The sequence below is a fragment of the Erigeron canadensis genome, chromosome 8, assembly GCF_010389155.1.
Source record: "Erigeron canadensis isolate Cc75 chromosome 8, C_canadensis_v1, whole genome shotgun sequence".
NCBI lineage: Eukaryota > Viridiplantae > Streptophyta > Magnoliopsida > Asterales > Asteraceae > Erigeron > Erigeron canadensis.
Window position 1 is genome coordinate 19,842,547 of NC_057768.1, and position 16,094 is coordinate 19,858,640.

Consider the following 16,094-nt stretch of genomic DNA (forward strand, 5'->3'; position numbering starts at 1 on the left):
ACGGCCTAAGGTACTTTGCTCCGTAGGTTGCTTAGAAATAGTTTAATCACCCTTAGTTTTTAGTCAATTCATATGTATAGGTATGGTTGTCCTGCCGGTTTTCGTTCCTCTTGTTTGAGCTCCTTGCTGAAGACTTTGTTTATTATGTTGCTACATTTTATGCTGTTATATACGTTCTATGGTTGCTAGAGTTTAGGTACCGTGCTAAAGTATTGTTAGGTCGTACGTTTGCTACTCTTCCCTACCCTTACGGTAGCCATACCTAGTGGACCCAGCAGACAGGTGTTTGTACACCAAACCGTGATTAGGTTTAGAAGAGGGGATGACGGGTGTTTTTGGTTGTTTGTTGGCGATTCCCCGAAGGTAGAGTTTTGATCTCTTTACGCCAATCAATTATGGTTTGATTGTTAGCCGATTGAGATCGTGCTATTGTGTTTTAGATCTGTTCGACCGTGTTTAGCACGCTCATCCAAGGATGCTTTTGCCTAATCATCGTAGGCTGTGGAAGCTTCGGGACGGAGAGTCATCGTGCCGCTGCACGTTGATATGTGAGTATATTGTTGTAGGTTGCTGGAGCATCTCTTATGGGGATAAGAGGACGTCCAGATCTGTGTGTGTGTGTTTTCTGGAGAGAAGGAGAATGAGAATTTAGGTTTAGACTCATCCATATATATAGGGATGGAAATCTTGGATAATAAGTTTAGGATTTAAGGAAATAATATGCCAAATCTTGATATTTAATATGGCCAGACTTGATAAGATCAAATCTCTTTAATTTAGGAGGAAGAGATTTAGATAATCTCTTCCATATTTAGATAAAGCTTACAGTGGGTACCTTCGTCACGCAGGATCGGTTCTGTCACGAAGGTCATGTTCCGTCACGAAGGGTGACGTACACCATCAACAGGTATATCGTCCTATCATGTTTTCGACAGACATGTATACACACTTTACCCTTTTACGGTTTTTACATCTACGTGGCCGAAGGTTCTTATGGAAGCAGTCTGTCTACCTTTGGATATAGGTAAGATTGTCTACAGCTCAATTTCTCATATTCAGATTGGGTCCAGTTGTTCGTTGTATTTTCTTGTAACAAAGACATATGCTTTTATTTTAAGGCTAAAATGAAAATTCGGTTGCACTACACTTTGTCATTTGCTAATATTAAAAATAATAATACACAACGACAAAAAGATATTACTAAACACATTTTCCTCGCATTGCATTTCCATTTCATTTATCCCTAAACCACCAACCACACAACTAGCAGCACCGGTCAACAAAAATGGCGATTTCCATAGCCGCCGCATCCCCAGCTCTGGCCATTCCAAATCGGACTTCATTAATTATAACAACAAAAACCCAATCATCAATTTCTTCTTCAAGTTCATCTTTCTTTAATAACACTAACACCTCCTTGAGATCCTTAACTTTAGCTTCTGGCACTGCTAATAATGGCAAAAGATCCAAAAACATAAAAAAAAGTGGGGGGTTATCTTGTAATTGTTTGTTTGGACTGGGTGTCCCTGAGCTTGCTGTTATTGCGGGGGTTGCTGTCCTTGTTTTTGGTCCTAAGAAACTCCCCGAAGTTGGTCGGAGTATTGGTAAAACCGTTAAAAGCTTTCAACAGGTCATTATTTTTCTTAATATTTATTAATTATGTGATATTTGTTTACATCTATCTAAATCTATATGTAAATAAACCACTTCTGCGACGGTGGATGGTGGAGGTTGAGATGTAGACACCTACCCAAAGGGAGAGAATCCGCTTTCAGGAGGTAGAAAAGCTGGAGCCTGAGGATCGAACTCCCTTGACCTCTGTCTCCAGAGTCAAAGGCTCCAACCACTTGATCCAACCCAATAGGAACTGCTATTTTGCTAAAATAAGACCGATGAATACAATTGTGGATTTTTAAGTTCGATACACAAACTTATCAAAACCACACGAGTTAGAATTTATTGTTTGATCACAGAATAGGATTAGGAAGTGGGATTCCTGATGCTACTTCATGGGTCTTGAATTATTACCACTACAAGGATGGATCGATCCTTATGATTTAGAATGAGATGCTATGTAAACATTGCGTTCGAGTAGGATAGGCCATCATAGAGGCTGGGATTTACTTATCCCTGCGGGACCTGATTACCATGGAATAATTTTTTTTTGTTCCTTATGCAGAGCATAAATGGTATATATACGATATTTATGAGTGAAATATCGTAAGTTTTAGTTACATGAACAAGAAGAACAACGTTTTTCTTGACTTTAGAATGATGTTAGTTACCATTTGGCTTGTTTATATTGCTACTTGCTATAGTTATATGTGTATATTCTTAAATGTACTTAGGGCTTATCTTAGGTTTTTTTCAGTTTATGCTCTAGAGAACGTGCTACTGCTACATTTGTTCGTGATTAAATCTTATATCCATTTACATGTGTGTGTTTTGAACTTGATTCAAGTTGCAAGTGTAAACCTTGAATTTTCTGCTGCCATCTCCTAAGTTGCAATCACTTTACGCTCTTGAGTTCAAATCTCGAATGTAGCATTTTGAGTACTAATTTGATTAAATATTTGCAGGCAGCAAAAGAATTTGAGACAGAGTTAAAAAAGGAACCCGAGTCACTAGGGGATTCTTCGGAAGTAGCAAATGTGAGTGAGAAGGCACCCGAAGATTTGAAAGTGCCAAGCACAAAGGAGAGTTTGTAGCCAGATATTCATTCATTCGAAGTTTTTCATGTAATATTAGCTTTGTTGTAGCTAGGGCTATCGATACTCAACCCAACCCGAACTCGACCTGAAAAAACCGGGTTAGGGTAGTGGTGCTTGCGACTGCCAACATGTCAACTTGATTTTTTCGGGCAAGGATTTTGGGTCTTCAAGTCGATCGGCCAGATATCTTTTTAAATTATTTAATTTTTCTATATACATACATTATATCTCTAAATCTATATAAAAAAGAAACCTTAATTCGTAATTAAAAAAGTATGAACCATTATATATGTCATATACCTTATTTAACTTTTTTAGATTTAATTATATTTTAATAAATTTAAATTATTATTATTTTCTTATTTAAGTTTGTAGACATTAATAATTAATGTTTTTAATAATATTATTATATAAACTAATATTTTTATATTTTACATTATTTTTTATCTTTGAAATTAATTTTTAATGTTTTTACAATAAAATTCTTTTTTTAATGTAATACGTATTTATTAAGTTATATTTTTGTATAGAATGATAAAATTTGGATGTAAGGATTTTTGTATAGGAATTTTATCGTATAACGTTTTTATTAAATCAATGTTTTGAAAATTGATTCGGATATTAAACAGATCTTCTTAATAAAGAACTAAAAAACAAATATGGAGTCTATAGTACACTATCACAATTATATGTCAGAAAAACAATTGTATGAAAATTGCAATGATGTTATGCATAATTTTAAATTAGATTAACACAACATACAATATATAGACTGATAATTAAATTGCATGTTTTTTTAGTGTATAACTAAATTATTTAAGCAAAACGTTAAAGCACAAGTACAATGACAATCCAGACATATTTAGATGTATGAAAGATATCAAAAGAAACGAACACCTTACTTAGCGAGACCTCTAATAGATAATGTATCCAAGAATATAATATATCAGTAACATTTTGTGCTTTTGTGCACCTTTTGTGCTTTTGATCGAAGATCTCCGATCAAATATATGATAACATAAATCAAGCTCCAATTTATACAGTCACATATCCTCATAAAGGGAAACAATAGCAGATATATATTTAACTTCCGTTTAGCGAAAGATGCATGAAAGTATGATATTGGTAAAAGTTGTCTAAACAATTGAAATGTAGAGTTAGTACACAAGTAAACAATTTTTCTGCACGCCAGGCCCTCTTTGCTCGGCCAACCATCCTCATTTCCTCACCAGTCCAGCAATCTCTAGGAACAAAAGAGCACTTGAATATAAAAAAATCATGGAGGTGCGAGTGAGGTCTCTTGTCGTTGTCTTATGCAGAAAAGGTGGTTTATTCACTGCTTCTTTTCTTATCGTCTGTTTGGAACTCTGAAAATAATGAAGTAGATACGGCCTTGTAGAAAGCCAACGCAACTTGTTTAACTCTCCGTCGGATCTGCATTCACAATTCCAAAGATTATGACGTGCAATATTTCACTTATCAAGTCGGATTTCCAGTAGAATTATTTGATTATCTCCTCTCTGAATATTGTTGCATATGAACCAGAACTGAAATCTTTTACGGCTACTTCCATCGTCTTGGATCTGAATGTCAAATCATTCTCCAGTGACAAAACAAACCTACACCAATATGAAAACACATAGACATTCAGACAGAAACCCAACCCAATGATATACACATAAAAAAGCATACCATACCTAGACACCGGAGGGCAGTAGTGATCGCGCAGGGTATCAATTTCCCACAGAGAACTCCCTGCACAAATTAACTTCAACAATAAGGTTGCAACACACATGCACCATGAGTGACCTCCAAAGCCTAATCGCATAGGTGAAACTTGATCGTCTAACAGTCTAAGCAATTGACCCCCCACAATCAAAACTTAGAAGTGACATATGTAATTCATATTACCAGTTAACGATGAATGACTTATAATTCACTTTTGATTTGATTTGAGCACCAGAGATGCAAACCAAACGAAAAACACCAAGACACATTGGTTGAATACTAAATGATTGAACTTTGAAGAGTTTTAAAGTTTGGGATAGGGGGCTTATGATGGCGATATGAATTGACAGATGGGGAAACTCACATTTCCCTGACAAGGTGTACGATATGCAAAAAGTTCTTATATTTGTATTGTAAGAAAGTTTGATTAGATGTTAAAGGTCGAGTGCCCTGATCAGGATAGATGACTTCAAGTACAGAGGTGATTATAATTCCACATTAATACGGAAATGGGTGTCTTTTTTTGCTGATTCTAAGAGCACACTCTATGTATCAGATAAGTAAAAGACAACGCTATGCCTATACTAAAACTAATACAAGGGGAGTCATTATATGATCTATGTGAACTTAACAATCAGTAATGAACTGAAATGCAACAGCGATATTGCGCATAAACTTACTAATCGCATTAGTTTTCAGAAGATCGGTTTCCTCATTGTTAAACTGATTAATGCCTGATTTGATGTTGGCCTCATCCTTGGCCGATTCGGCATTGTCGTTCTGCAAAAAGTATAAGATGTCAATATGTTTGGAAGAAATAATTAAAGGCTGGTCAAACAGTGATAAGGCCTTAAATGCTATCGAGTATCGACTAATCCCCAAAACAAAAAGATACTACAATCTAGAACAAATTCATTCAACTGGATTTCTAGATTTCTACTACGAATTACAAAAAGGATATTGATTACTGGAAAATATCAGTGATGTCAAACAAAGATATAAAACTTTCAGAAATTGCCAACCAGTGCAATTTTCTTTATTTTTTTTTGCCAACCAGAGCAATTTTCTTTCTCTAACTTTATAGCATTCTTTAAGCTCATACGGGGTGAGTCGATAGGTATCCAATTGTGGTACCGGGGCTAGGGTTCCCTCCATTACCCTAGTGAAGTTTAAAAGATGCAAGCAATAAACAGAAAGAGCCAATATATAAAAAAAATATTTAAAAAAAAAGGACCAAAATTTATATATTAAGCACTAACAAAAGATAATACATATCATTAAAGCAACATGCCAATCTCCCTACCCCCACCCCTCAATGATCGGAACTGGTTAATATGAAATCCTATTAAACTCAGAATCTTTAACTTGAGAAAGTAAAACTAAATATTTTACAAAAAGAAGAGATATTGATTTGTAACCTGGTGCACTAAACAGTTGATTGAAGGATGTCTTCGCAAAAGATTATGGATTAGAGTAATAATAACAAGACTTCCAGAAGGAGGGACTGTTAGAGCTGCCTACTTAGTTTCTTAGCAAATGAAGCAGCCAGATAAGCCGGAAGAAGTGGGGATTTCAGGCACGAATCAAGAAGCTGCAAATACATTATAGGCGTTAGCATGGTATAGCTATTGCAAGTTACCAACTACAAAGGGACCAAGAAATGATAAGAGGAAGTATTCATTGTACAAATAGGCTACCTATAACATAGCCAAATAGATACTATACAAGTAGCTTACGTTAATAAACGATAAAATTCAAAGGCAAGTTGTAAACAAACTGCATAGTGATTTGCATCTGACCTGGAAGAACTTGGCTCTATGTTTTGCAATGAATATAGAAGGTTCGAGAAGTGCATAAAGCTTCTCATAAAGCTTGGGATACTCTATACCATGCTCTGTCATAAGAATGAACAGACTGCTAAGAGCCATAACACTTATAACGCCTCCAATGTCACAAGACTTTGTCAAAAAGTCACTGCACATGTAAACCGATATTTGTCAATATATTACATAACATTTTTACAGTAGACAAATGTAATGCACCTTCAGATATGACTCACCATAACAACTTCGGTTCAGACAAATAAGGGATGACCACCTGATGGAGGGTAACAAGAACCTAAACAACCAAAACAAAGAATTCAGGTGAAATATTAGTCAGTCAGGTACTGAAGGAAGGTTGTGAGCTTGGGCTATTACCTTCTGTTTTATTTTACATAACTTGAAAATAAAATATGATGAACAAAGACGTCTAGATAAGTGGAGTTACCTCCTTGTACACATCAATAGGAAGTGCTAACGTAAGGAATGACATCCATGCTTTAGAGAACTTCCTCTTCATTTTTTTGAAAATAGTAGCTGAAGATGGAGCCTGGAATTAATAAACAAAACAAGTACGATGCATCATATATTACATAGAACACCTGGTCAAGAAAGTAAAGCATGCATGGCATAATATGATAATATGAAATGATTTTACTTGGGATAAAGATTAGAAAAGAATCTACAAGTAATAAAATCAACGACTTACGTCATTACTAGACTTCTTCACCTTGCCATGTTTGTCTTCTATCAATTTCTTGGACTCTGCTCCACCGAAAACCCCTAATACATAGAAAACATTAGAAGTCTATCGTAAATAGAAAATCACTAAACAAAAATAATAATGATGGGATAACTTCACCAAAATACTTAATTTTAATAAGAACTTGATGGTGATCTTTAAAATAAAAAGAGACAAAAATTGGCTGACCAAACCCAAATGCATGGCAGAGTTTCAAAAACTTTCTCTACAGTGCAAGTGGCAGGATCTTTAAAATTAGCTCAAAACTATGTGAAGCTGGGTGTCGTATAAAATGAACCAGATACTAAAAGAATTCTAACCTGATGCATTCCACATTTCAAACTCAGAGGTTTCACCAGCTTTCTCAAGGGAAGGAATCTTAGATATTAAACGATGTATATTGCGAATTAATAACTCCCCACTACATTTAAACACACAAATTGTTAGATTGATGTCATATAACAGTAAGTCGATCAAAGAATTAGAAAACTACGATTCACATTTTTAATTTGAAGACATAATGCGGTTCTAAGAAGAGATAAAAACAAGTTAATATATATAGAACAAAAATGTATTACTGTATCAAGCTCATAATTGACTACATGACTGATATGTATGGCCATCAAGTTATAAGTGTCAACAGATAGCAATGTATGTTCCACTAATATATCTCAACATATAGCACACACGGTCACTTGTACGCAGCATGTAGAAAGGACAGAACACTAACACCGGATATTCATAGTTCACACGACAACATATAAACTCATAGACCCATATGGTATATCTAATAAGCGTAAATTCAATAGCAATTATTTACATGATAAACTATATCAGCTAGTGTATTGTACCTGATATAACAAGTGTATGGACATCACTAGTTAAGCTTTTAATTCTACTAAGCTGCCAGGCAGGTCTAAGTATATATATAGGGCAAACTTAAAGTACATACCACTTATTGCACAATACGCATGAAAGATATTTATGAGATGACACAAATTATCGAAAGGCTGGGGTATTTTTAAAGGCAAACTTATTTTGCATCTTGCAAGACAATCTATTCTTGACATTTAACCTCTATTATCGGTCTATCATCGTAATAATAACTATGGCAGAGGTAGCATTATAACCATTAATGTATGACTAGTATTGCAATCACACATAAAATGATGCTCAAGAAAAAGATAGCTCCCTTGACCCTACATTAACCACGACAAACACTAACCTGGCTTTTGGCGGACTCTGCTTTTCAGAATCGGCATTTTCAGATCCTACATCTGAAAAAAAACAACATTATTAGACTCGCTAATTTTATCAAATGAAAGAAGGAAAAACACATCAACTGACTACATTATTCATCTTTATTAAGAAAACCACAAAAGTGCTTGTGCAAAAGCTACCAGAGCCTTTTTTGACACGACTCACGAGTGTCTGAATTATCTTATCCAAGCTAATGTATGTAAAATACCTGGCACATAAGAAAGAGTACTGATGGGTCATTATAATGAATACTAGAATAAATGAATAGAAGAGGAAACATGATCAAATTTTCTTAAAATGATCAGATCTTTTTACCGGATATCAATGTACTTGAAATATTTTGACACAAGCAAATTTAACAAAGTGTCGGCCTTAATAGAATAAACCAGAAAATCATAAAAATGTCAAAATCTGAATTAGATAAACCAAAAAATTTGACCAAAGCAAAGCATCTAAAAGAAACCATTCAACGTAAAAAGCCCTCCACTAAAAAAAAAAGAATAAAGAAGTAGTTTTCTTGTTTTAGTGCTTTATAACTTGATGCGTGGTATCGATCTCTTAATGATCTAAGTTGGTAGCGCGCCGTTTGGTAGAGACTAGATGAGATGTAAGGACAAGTGCATCGTTTATCATATATATTGACTGTGTATATGAAGTATACATTCTCTCTTCTAGCCTATCAACAAGCTTAAATAAAATCAGTCTAATTAAAGGATCGACGGAATGTTGTTTAGAACACCAACAACGATTTGCACACTGACAACCGTGCACATAATACTTACACCAACAATTAATAATTTTTCAGAAACTATGAGACTAGCTAGTGACTAGTTAATTAGTAATTACTGGTTTTAAAGGGTAGTAATTTATATGAACAAATTAAGCAAAAGACAGTAGCAACTACTCACCATGCTGTTGATGAGCTTATATATGGTATATAGAAGTATGAAATTTGCCCGCATTTCCAACCTTGACACACTCCATCAGAGTATCCATAGCCACTTGCTGAACAAGTTTTTCTATAAGATACTTTTTCAATAAGGTAATAGCAAAACATAAAAAGGACCAAAAACAAGAAAAAGTAATTACTCTGAGAGGAATTGAAGCTTCTTCAGAAGAAAGTGATAGCTGAATGAATGAGAATCTGAGCAAAATCATCAAATTTAGAACGAACCCATGTCTGGTAAATGGATTCAGGATCTTCTTGTGTAGGTTTAGTGGAGGAAGAAGAAGGGAGTCGCGGAAGGATGAATTCAGTAACAGAGGTAGGTTCTCGGGATGACAGCAGCTGCTGACCCACTTCTCTAGCATCCTGATGCTTCTTTTTCCGTTTATTATTCTTTTCTCCTTGTCCTTTGCTCTTTCGTTTCTTTGATGATGATGCTTGAATTGTCGCCATTCCAGCAGCAGCAGAGGAAGAAGAAAGACTGAAAGAGATTTTAGACGTTAGAAGACCAAGGTTGTTGGGTTGGGGTTTATGTCATGTTTTTTAGCTTCTTTATCTTTATTATATATATAATAATTCTCTATCTTTCAGTGCTTTTGCTCGCCACGTAAGCATTTTTGCTAACATGTCACTTTCTTATCGTTTTTGTTGGGAGCTTGACACGTAAGCCGTTACCTCAAATGCTACACGTACATCATGTCACCGTTAATTATTAGTTAATTAATAAAGTAGCTTAAACAATGGAAAATATGTAAAGCAAGAGGCTCGAACTTGCGACATGCGAGAAAAAAACAAGCGTGCACTATCAATATATCCATTGAACCAACTAATTATTTATGATGTAGTTTCTATCTTTAAATAGATGTATAGTCTTTAGTTATTTTCTTTCTTTTTTTAAACACATACTCTTTAATTTAGATTATAAATATATTTATGTATGTGAGTCCCTCGATAGCTACAGATCGCTCTCGAGATCGTCTATTATTATGTCGTGAGTGCGGAATCCTCACGAGATAACTAGTTTGATTAGTTAACGTGTATATCGCTTAACTATCAAGTAGATAATCAGCCGTATGATGCTATATTCGTTTCTATAAGCTATAGAACGAACTTAGTGGTCTGGAGTACGTGTATGTCGAATGTGTTGTTTTCAATTTAGGGTATTCATTCGTATATATATGTTTCAGATCGAACTAGGCTTGCTGGGCTTTTGTTCTTACGAACTTAGCTGCCCAACCCATGTAAAGAAGTTAATCTTCGTTTGTACCAAACGAAGTTTATCTTCGTTAGATGTAAGACTTAGTTATATTCCTTAGTGTTTCATCATCAAGGAATCCTAACACATATTATGTTTGTACTTGTATAACACACAACAAACGTCATACATAACATATATATAACACCAAAACATGTAATCGATCATTACCAAAACATAAAGTCCATAATCTATCAATTACATATATAAATATGACATAAAATAACATAATGTCTTAATCTAAACGACATATCAAATCTAAGTTGCTGTTGTCACATCAATGTGCATCAACAAACTCCCCCTTGACAGCAGCACCTTCGATTTCTTTAGTCTTCAAAATCTGATCATTCATCAAACAACAATCTTTTGCTATTTGCATGAATATCTTCATGTAAGCAGAGTTGAAGTATCTTATGATATCTACTTTCTTCATGCTTCCAAAATGGCAAGAACGAACACTCTGTATCGTATAACTTTCTTAGATCATTTCTTGAGAAGTTCACCAGCTGCATCGGATCATATACTCTTCTCAACAAAATCTTCTTCTTTGAGTCTGCATACATCTTGGCTTCACCAGAATTTCGATCAATTTCCCAATTATCCATCTTGTCCAAGACATCTTGTGCCCATTTCTTGGCAGGGACTTTGATCATACATTTAATATCATGTTGAACATACTCAACTGTTTTATCTGGTTTGACCACTCTTTTCTTCGATCTTGGCTCAATCTTAAACTGTGGTTTATCTGAATCTTTCATGTTCTTTCTCAACCAGAAATCATTTCTGAGATTCTTACCAACAACATCAGCTAAGCCATCATCGCTTGGATTGATAATCCAGTTATTTTCAAGCTCATGTAAATCTTCTTCACACAAACTCCTGAATTGTCTCTCACACCACGCTAAGTACTGACAACCTTCTGGTCTTTTAAGAACAAATAACTTCAGTTCATCATCATAAAACCAACTCCAGATGATTGTCTTGTACTTTGCAGCATCTTTGTCTGAGATATGTGTCCAATACAGATTTGGTTTCCACGTTTCCCTATGTACTATCCATTCATTAACTCTTTTCTCGGGAACATGTCGATCAACCATATGTAATGAATCATCATCTCTGAGAGGAACTGGAAAATCATTTGGATTGAATGGTCTTGTCACATTAATCTCATAATCAGATGGAATCGATACATCACCATTCTTAGCATACACAACAAAATGTAGAACTTGAGTTTGGCTACTGAATGGAACTTGAAGCATTCTTTCCCGAACATCTGATCTCTTCTGATCCAACACTCTACTCTCTTCAATCGATGGATCTTCAGGAATTGAGTCCCATACTTCATCAAACCCATAAGGCTTCTTGAATATGTTAAGATTTGGTTCAGGAACAAATTCACCTTCCTCGAGCTCATCACCATCAAAGAATAAATCTGTATAATCTGGATCATCTATTTAAATTTACACAAAATGAACACCAGAATAGAAAGAATAATCATGATAATTATAATAAAGATGAAATGTACTTGTATTGAAATAAGATAGATTACATTTTCATTACACAAAATGTCATAACTTATTACACACAATCAATTATACATTCTATCTAAAAATCTTTATCATAATCAAAATTAGAAACCTGAATCACGAGGAGCACCAGAAGGACCAGCACCTGTACCAGAAGCACCAACAGCAGAAATATCACCTCCTGTCTCCCCCTCGATCTCTGCACCCTTTCCTTTATCTTCAACTGGGCGAGAAACATTCCTATCACCAGCATTATCAGCATCATCATCGTCATTCTGACGTCTTGGTTGAACCACTGACAATCTGCAGACCTCTTCAGGAACTTCTCCCCCCTTGATTCTTGACCCAGTTGATCAAAAAAGTTAAGGCGGCGCGAGTATCAGTGAGATCAGACTCCAAAGTGCGAACTCTATTCTCCAAAAGATCAACACGACGACCAAGCGACGAATCGGAAGGAAGTCGGTAAGATAAGGAAGGAGCCACCAGAGGACGTAAAACTGGTGCTTGTGAAACAACAGGAACAACAGCAGCAGTTGGTCTTGGAGGATCAGGGATTGCTACAGAAGAAGCTTCAACAACACGTCGACGCTTAATTCTGGTATATTGAAGTTCAACATGTAACAACCCTCATTTTCCAATTAGGACTATTTACTTATACTTGTCTAGGTATCGATCCCGAGAGGTTCGTTAGGGAAATTGACCTTCTAGACATTTAGGCATATTGACAATTGCCCTCTAGTACGGTGAAATGCCTTAGAAATGCCATAAACAATAACTAGAATCATCCGAGATAATCTCAAGCAATAAACTAGTTTTAAATGAACTTCATAAAATACCTTTGAACAAAAATTTTTATTGTTAATCAATTAAGTTATATAAACAATAAAGTAAGACTCACAAGTTGAGATAACAATCAAAATTCCTATAAGTCGTCCAACAAATTAAACACCAAACCAAATCAAGTAAATATAATCTTGGTGAATAAAATTTCCAACTAAAAATATAATTGGAAGTTATATGTGCGTAAAAGCGTCAAAACCTTAATAAGTAAGTATATATGCTTAAAAATAATTACATATTTACAACCAATGACCTACGTAACCAACTAAAAATACAAAAATACATCCATACACATATATATACATGACTTATACATACATCTATATATTCCTAAACAAAACAACCAATTACTTACATTTAACTAACATAACACTTACAAAACAAATACCCACTTAACTTATACTTACACTACCACATATACACTAATTATATAAAAAAAAAAGGGGAAAAACCCCTTCAATACCCCCCCATGGCCGGCCCCATACACACACACATACATCATTTTTTTTAAATTTTGCATGCACATTTAGTCTTGGAAATCACCACTTAAGCACACACTACACCATCACTTCACACACACTAGTTATTTCTCTCTCAAAACTCTTCTCTTCCACCCCTTTCCTTGAAGATTTTGGCAGCCCAAAAGGAGAGCAAAAATCAAGCAAAAATCAACTTAAACTTATATTAATAATAAGGGATTAGATAGATTAAATAAGGGTTGGATTAAGCTATAGTTTAAGGGTTATTTTGAGGTTGAAACAAGGGTATTCTTGGAGCTTTAGGGTCACGAAAATCAGCCCTTTTTCCATCTTCAAAAAGTGTTCTTCAAGGGTATAATCTTCCTTCCTTTCACTAGATTAAATTTTGCTTATGTTTATGCTTAAAGGTTTTATCAAAAACTCATGTTTTCTTTATGAATCTTCAAGTTTTCTTTTGAAAATACACTTGATGAAGGCAAGTTGATAGAATCTTCTTCCTCATGCTCATGCATGTCGAAATCTAGAAGAAAGATTCAAGGATTCAACAAGTTTGAGACCCAAAAGTGTTGTTATAGATTAAATAACTTTTAAATTGATTTTTCCTTTCAAATATGGTCATATTTTTATATATTTTGATGAATATATTTCTGGAGTTTTTCATAAAAATATGCTTTTAAGTTGTTAAATTAAAGATGGATAAAGATTTGTTGTTAATATGATGAGATGATTACATGCATGCTTGGATTTGCACTAGTTTAAATTGGTTTTGATATGGGACTTGAGATGGATCTTTTAAGGATGATTGATGAACTTGAAATTGATTGAAATCTGTATATTTGATGTTAAGAGATACAAAATAAAGTAATAAACTTTGTTTAATGGGAATCTAGAGGTTAAAGCAAGCAACCAAAACCATTGGTGAGTTGATATAACCAATAAGGAACACAAATCAGTAGGCCCACTTGGCCCAATAACCACTATGACCCATTAAGCACCTAACCCAAATAAGGTAAAGCCCAATAACTAATATAAGCCCAAAACATTTAAAAGCCCATGACACTTAAGGCCCAATTGGTAATGGCCCATAACACTTAAACGAACTTCATGAACCAAGTAATCGTAAGACAAATCGAGGAATATACGAGTTGAAGATAAGTATAATCAAAATGAAATAAAGATAATTAAGTGAGATTGACATAAGTAATTATGTTAACCAAGCTATATATTGATATCACAAATGTTTATTCACGCCAAAATCGGTTACACAACAAATGATGAATAAGAATAACATAACTTAATATGGCATTTCTATATGATAACCTAATATATCAAGTGAAACCACAAATGAAGCCAAGTTGCCGAAAATCTAACAACTTATAACTACACATGTAATGAAAGTAACCCTTTACACCATCAATCTCTACAACCAAAACGATGCGAGTGTTACCGATATACTTGGACCCCACAATTGATAGCAACATAATGAAAATGGCATTTCTAAGTGATGGCTTAAGATAGGAACTTACGCATATTAGTCCTATCGTAGGGATAGTCTTGGCTTGAAAAATGATGGAGGAACATAATGGATATATGGTCAAGGAAGCTATAGATGGGAAGTACCCATTTTGGATAGATGAGTATAATATGCGGCATATCAAGGTGAGTCATAGCCCCCTTTCAAACTCTTTTACGTGTTTTACTTTCGGGGTGAAAAGCATGATAAATGAAACTACTTTCTATATATGCAATGTTTCTTGAAAGAGAGTTTGTTACATGAAATGATTCTTGATATATGAGTATGAAATGATAATAAAGGATTTATGTGATGAGCTTGAGTTCTGTCAAACCGCGGCGTTCGGTACACTACTATTTACTCCGAAAGTGGAGGCCTGTAGTTAGTTAGTTGCGCAACTAGGTTTCGTCCGCCCATCCAAAGCGTACTGTTGGAAGGTTGGTTGCCTTCGTGACAACCTCCACTTCTAGTCTGGCCCCCGGGTGTTCTAACTACCTTAAGATAATCGGGCGTCTCCATGGCACGGCCCATTATCATTATCGTTATTATTATTACAGCACTTGATTGACAGCTTGTGCTATGAATTGAATTATTGGATTGTAATCGGACTTGAATAAAATGGTAGTAGTAGTGGCTCAAGCATTTACTCATCAAAATTATGTAAATTTTGCCTTTGTGGCTAAATGAAATTGATATTGAATTATGCCTTGTGGTTAAGTGAAATTGATATTAATATTGTTGATGATTGGAAATTGTTTGAACATACGGATTGGGTATCGTCCCTCATATGATATCTTGAAAGACGTTGAAATTGGTGATATTGAAATGATTTTGGTAACCGAATGATTTTGGTATGATATATGAGTAATCGATTTATATACTTTTTCTCTCATGATGATCTGATAAACGAGAACCTGACATTTTACTATGGATTTTTCCAAAGTCTTGATATGACATTATGGTATACGGAAACTTGATAACATGATATGAAAATTTTGTCGATCATATGGTTTGGATATTTCGAAATGTAATAGTAATCAGTTTTTCTAAGTATTAAAATGGCGATGTACCAAGATTTATATAAAAACCTATGCACTCACCAACTACGTTTTCGTAGTTGACACTTTTTCTTCATGCTTTTCTGGAAATAAGCTTAAGCATTGAGGATTTATATGCTTCATGATTATTTGCATTGCCCTTTGGAGTCAAAGATCAAACCTTGTGATAGGCAATGGAATCCGCCTTGATCATTGTAGTATACTACTTCATGTGCT

General features: G+C 34.7%; 1 protein-coding gene and 1 pseudogene across 1 annotated transcript; one reads left to right on the plus strand and one right to left on the minus strand.

The window, feature by feature from the left end:
* The first annotated feature begins 1,191 nt into the window (after positions 1-1,191).
* On the plus strand, positions 1,192-2,884 carry LOC122578274 (sec-independent protein translocase protein TATA, chloroplastic-like). Its single transcript, XM_043750196.1, has 2 exons — positions 1,192-1,630; positions 2,580-2,884. The coding sequence occupies exons 1-2, from the start codon at positions 1,286-1,288 to the stop codon at positions 2,706-2,708; spliced, it is 474 nt and encodes a 157-aa protein (XP_043606131.1). The 5' UTR covers positions 1,192-1,285; the 3' UTR covers positions 2,709-2,884.
* A 969-nt stretch (positions 2,885-3,853) lies between these two features.
* On the minus strand, positions 3,854-9,660 carry LOC122610383 (annotated as a pseudogene).
* Positions 9,661-16,094: the final 6,434 nt, after the last annotated feature.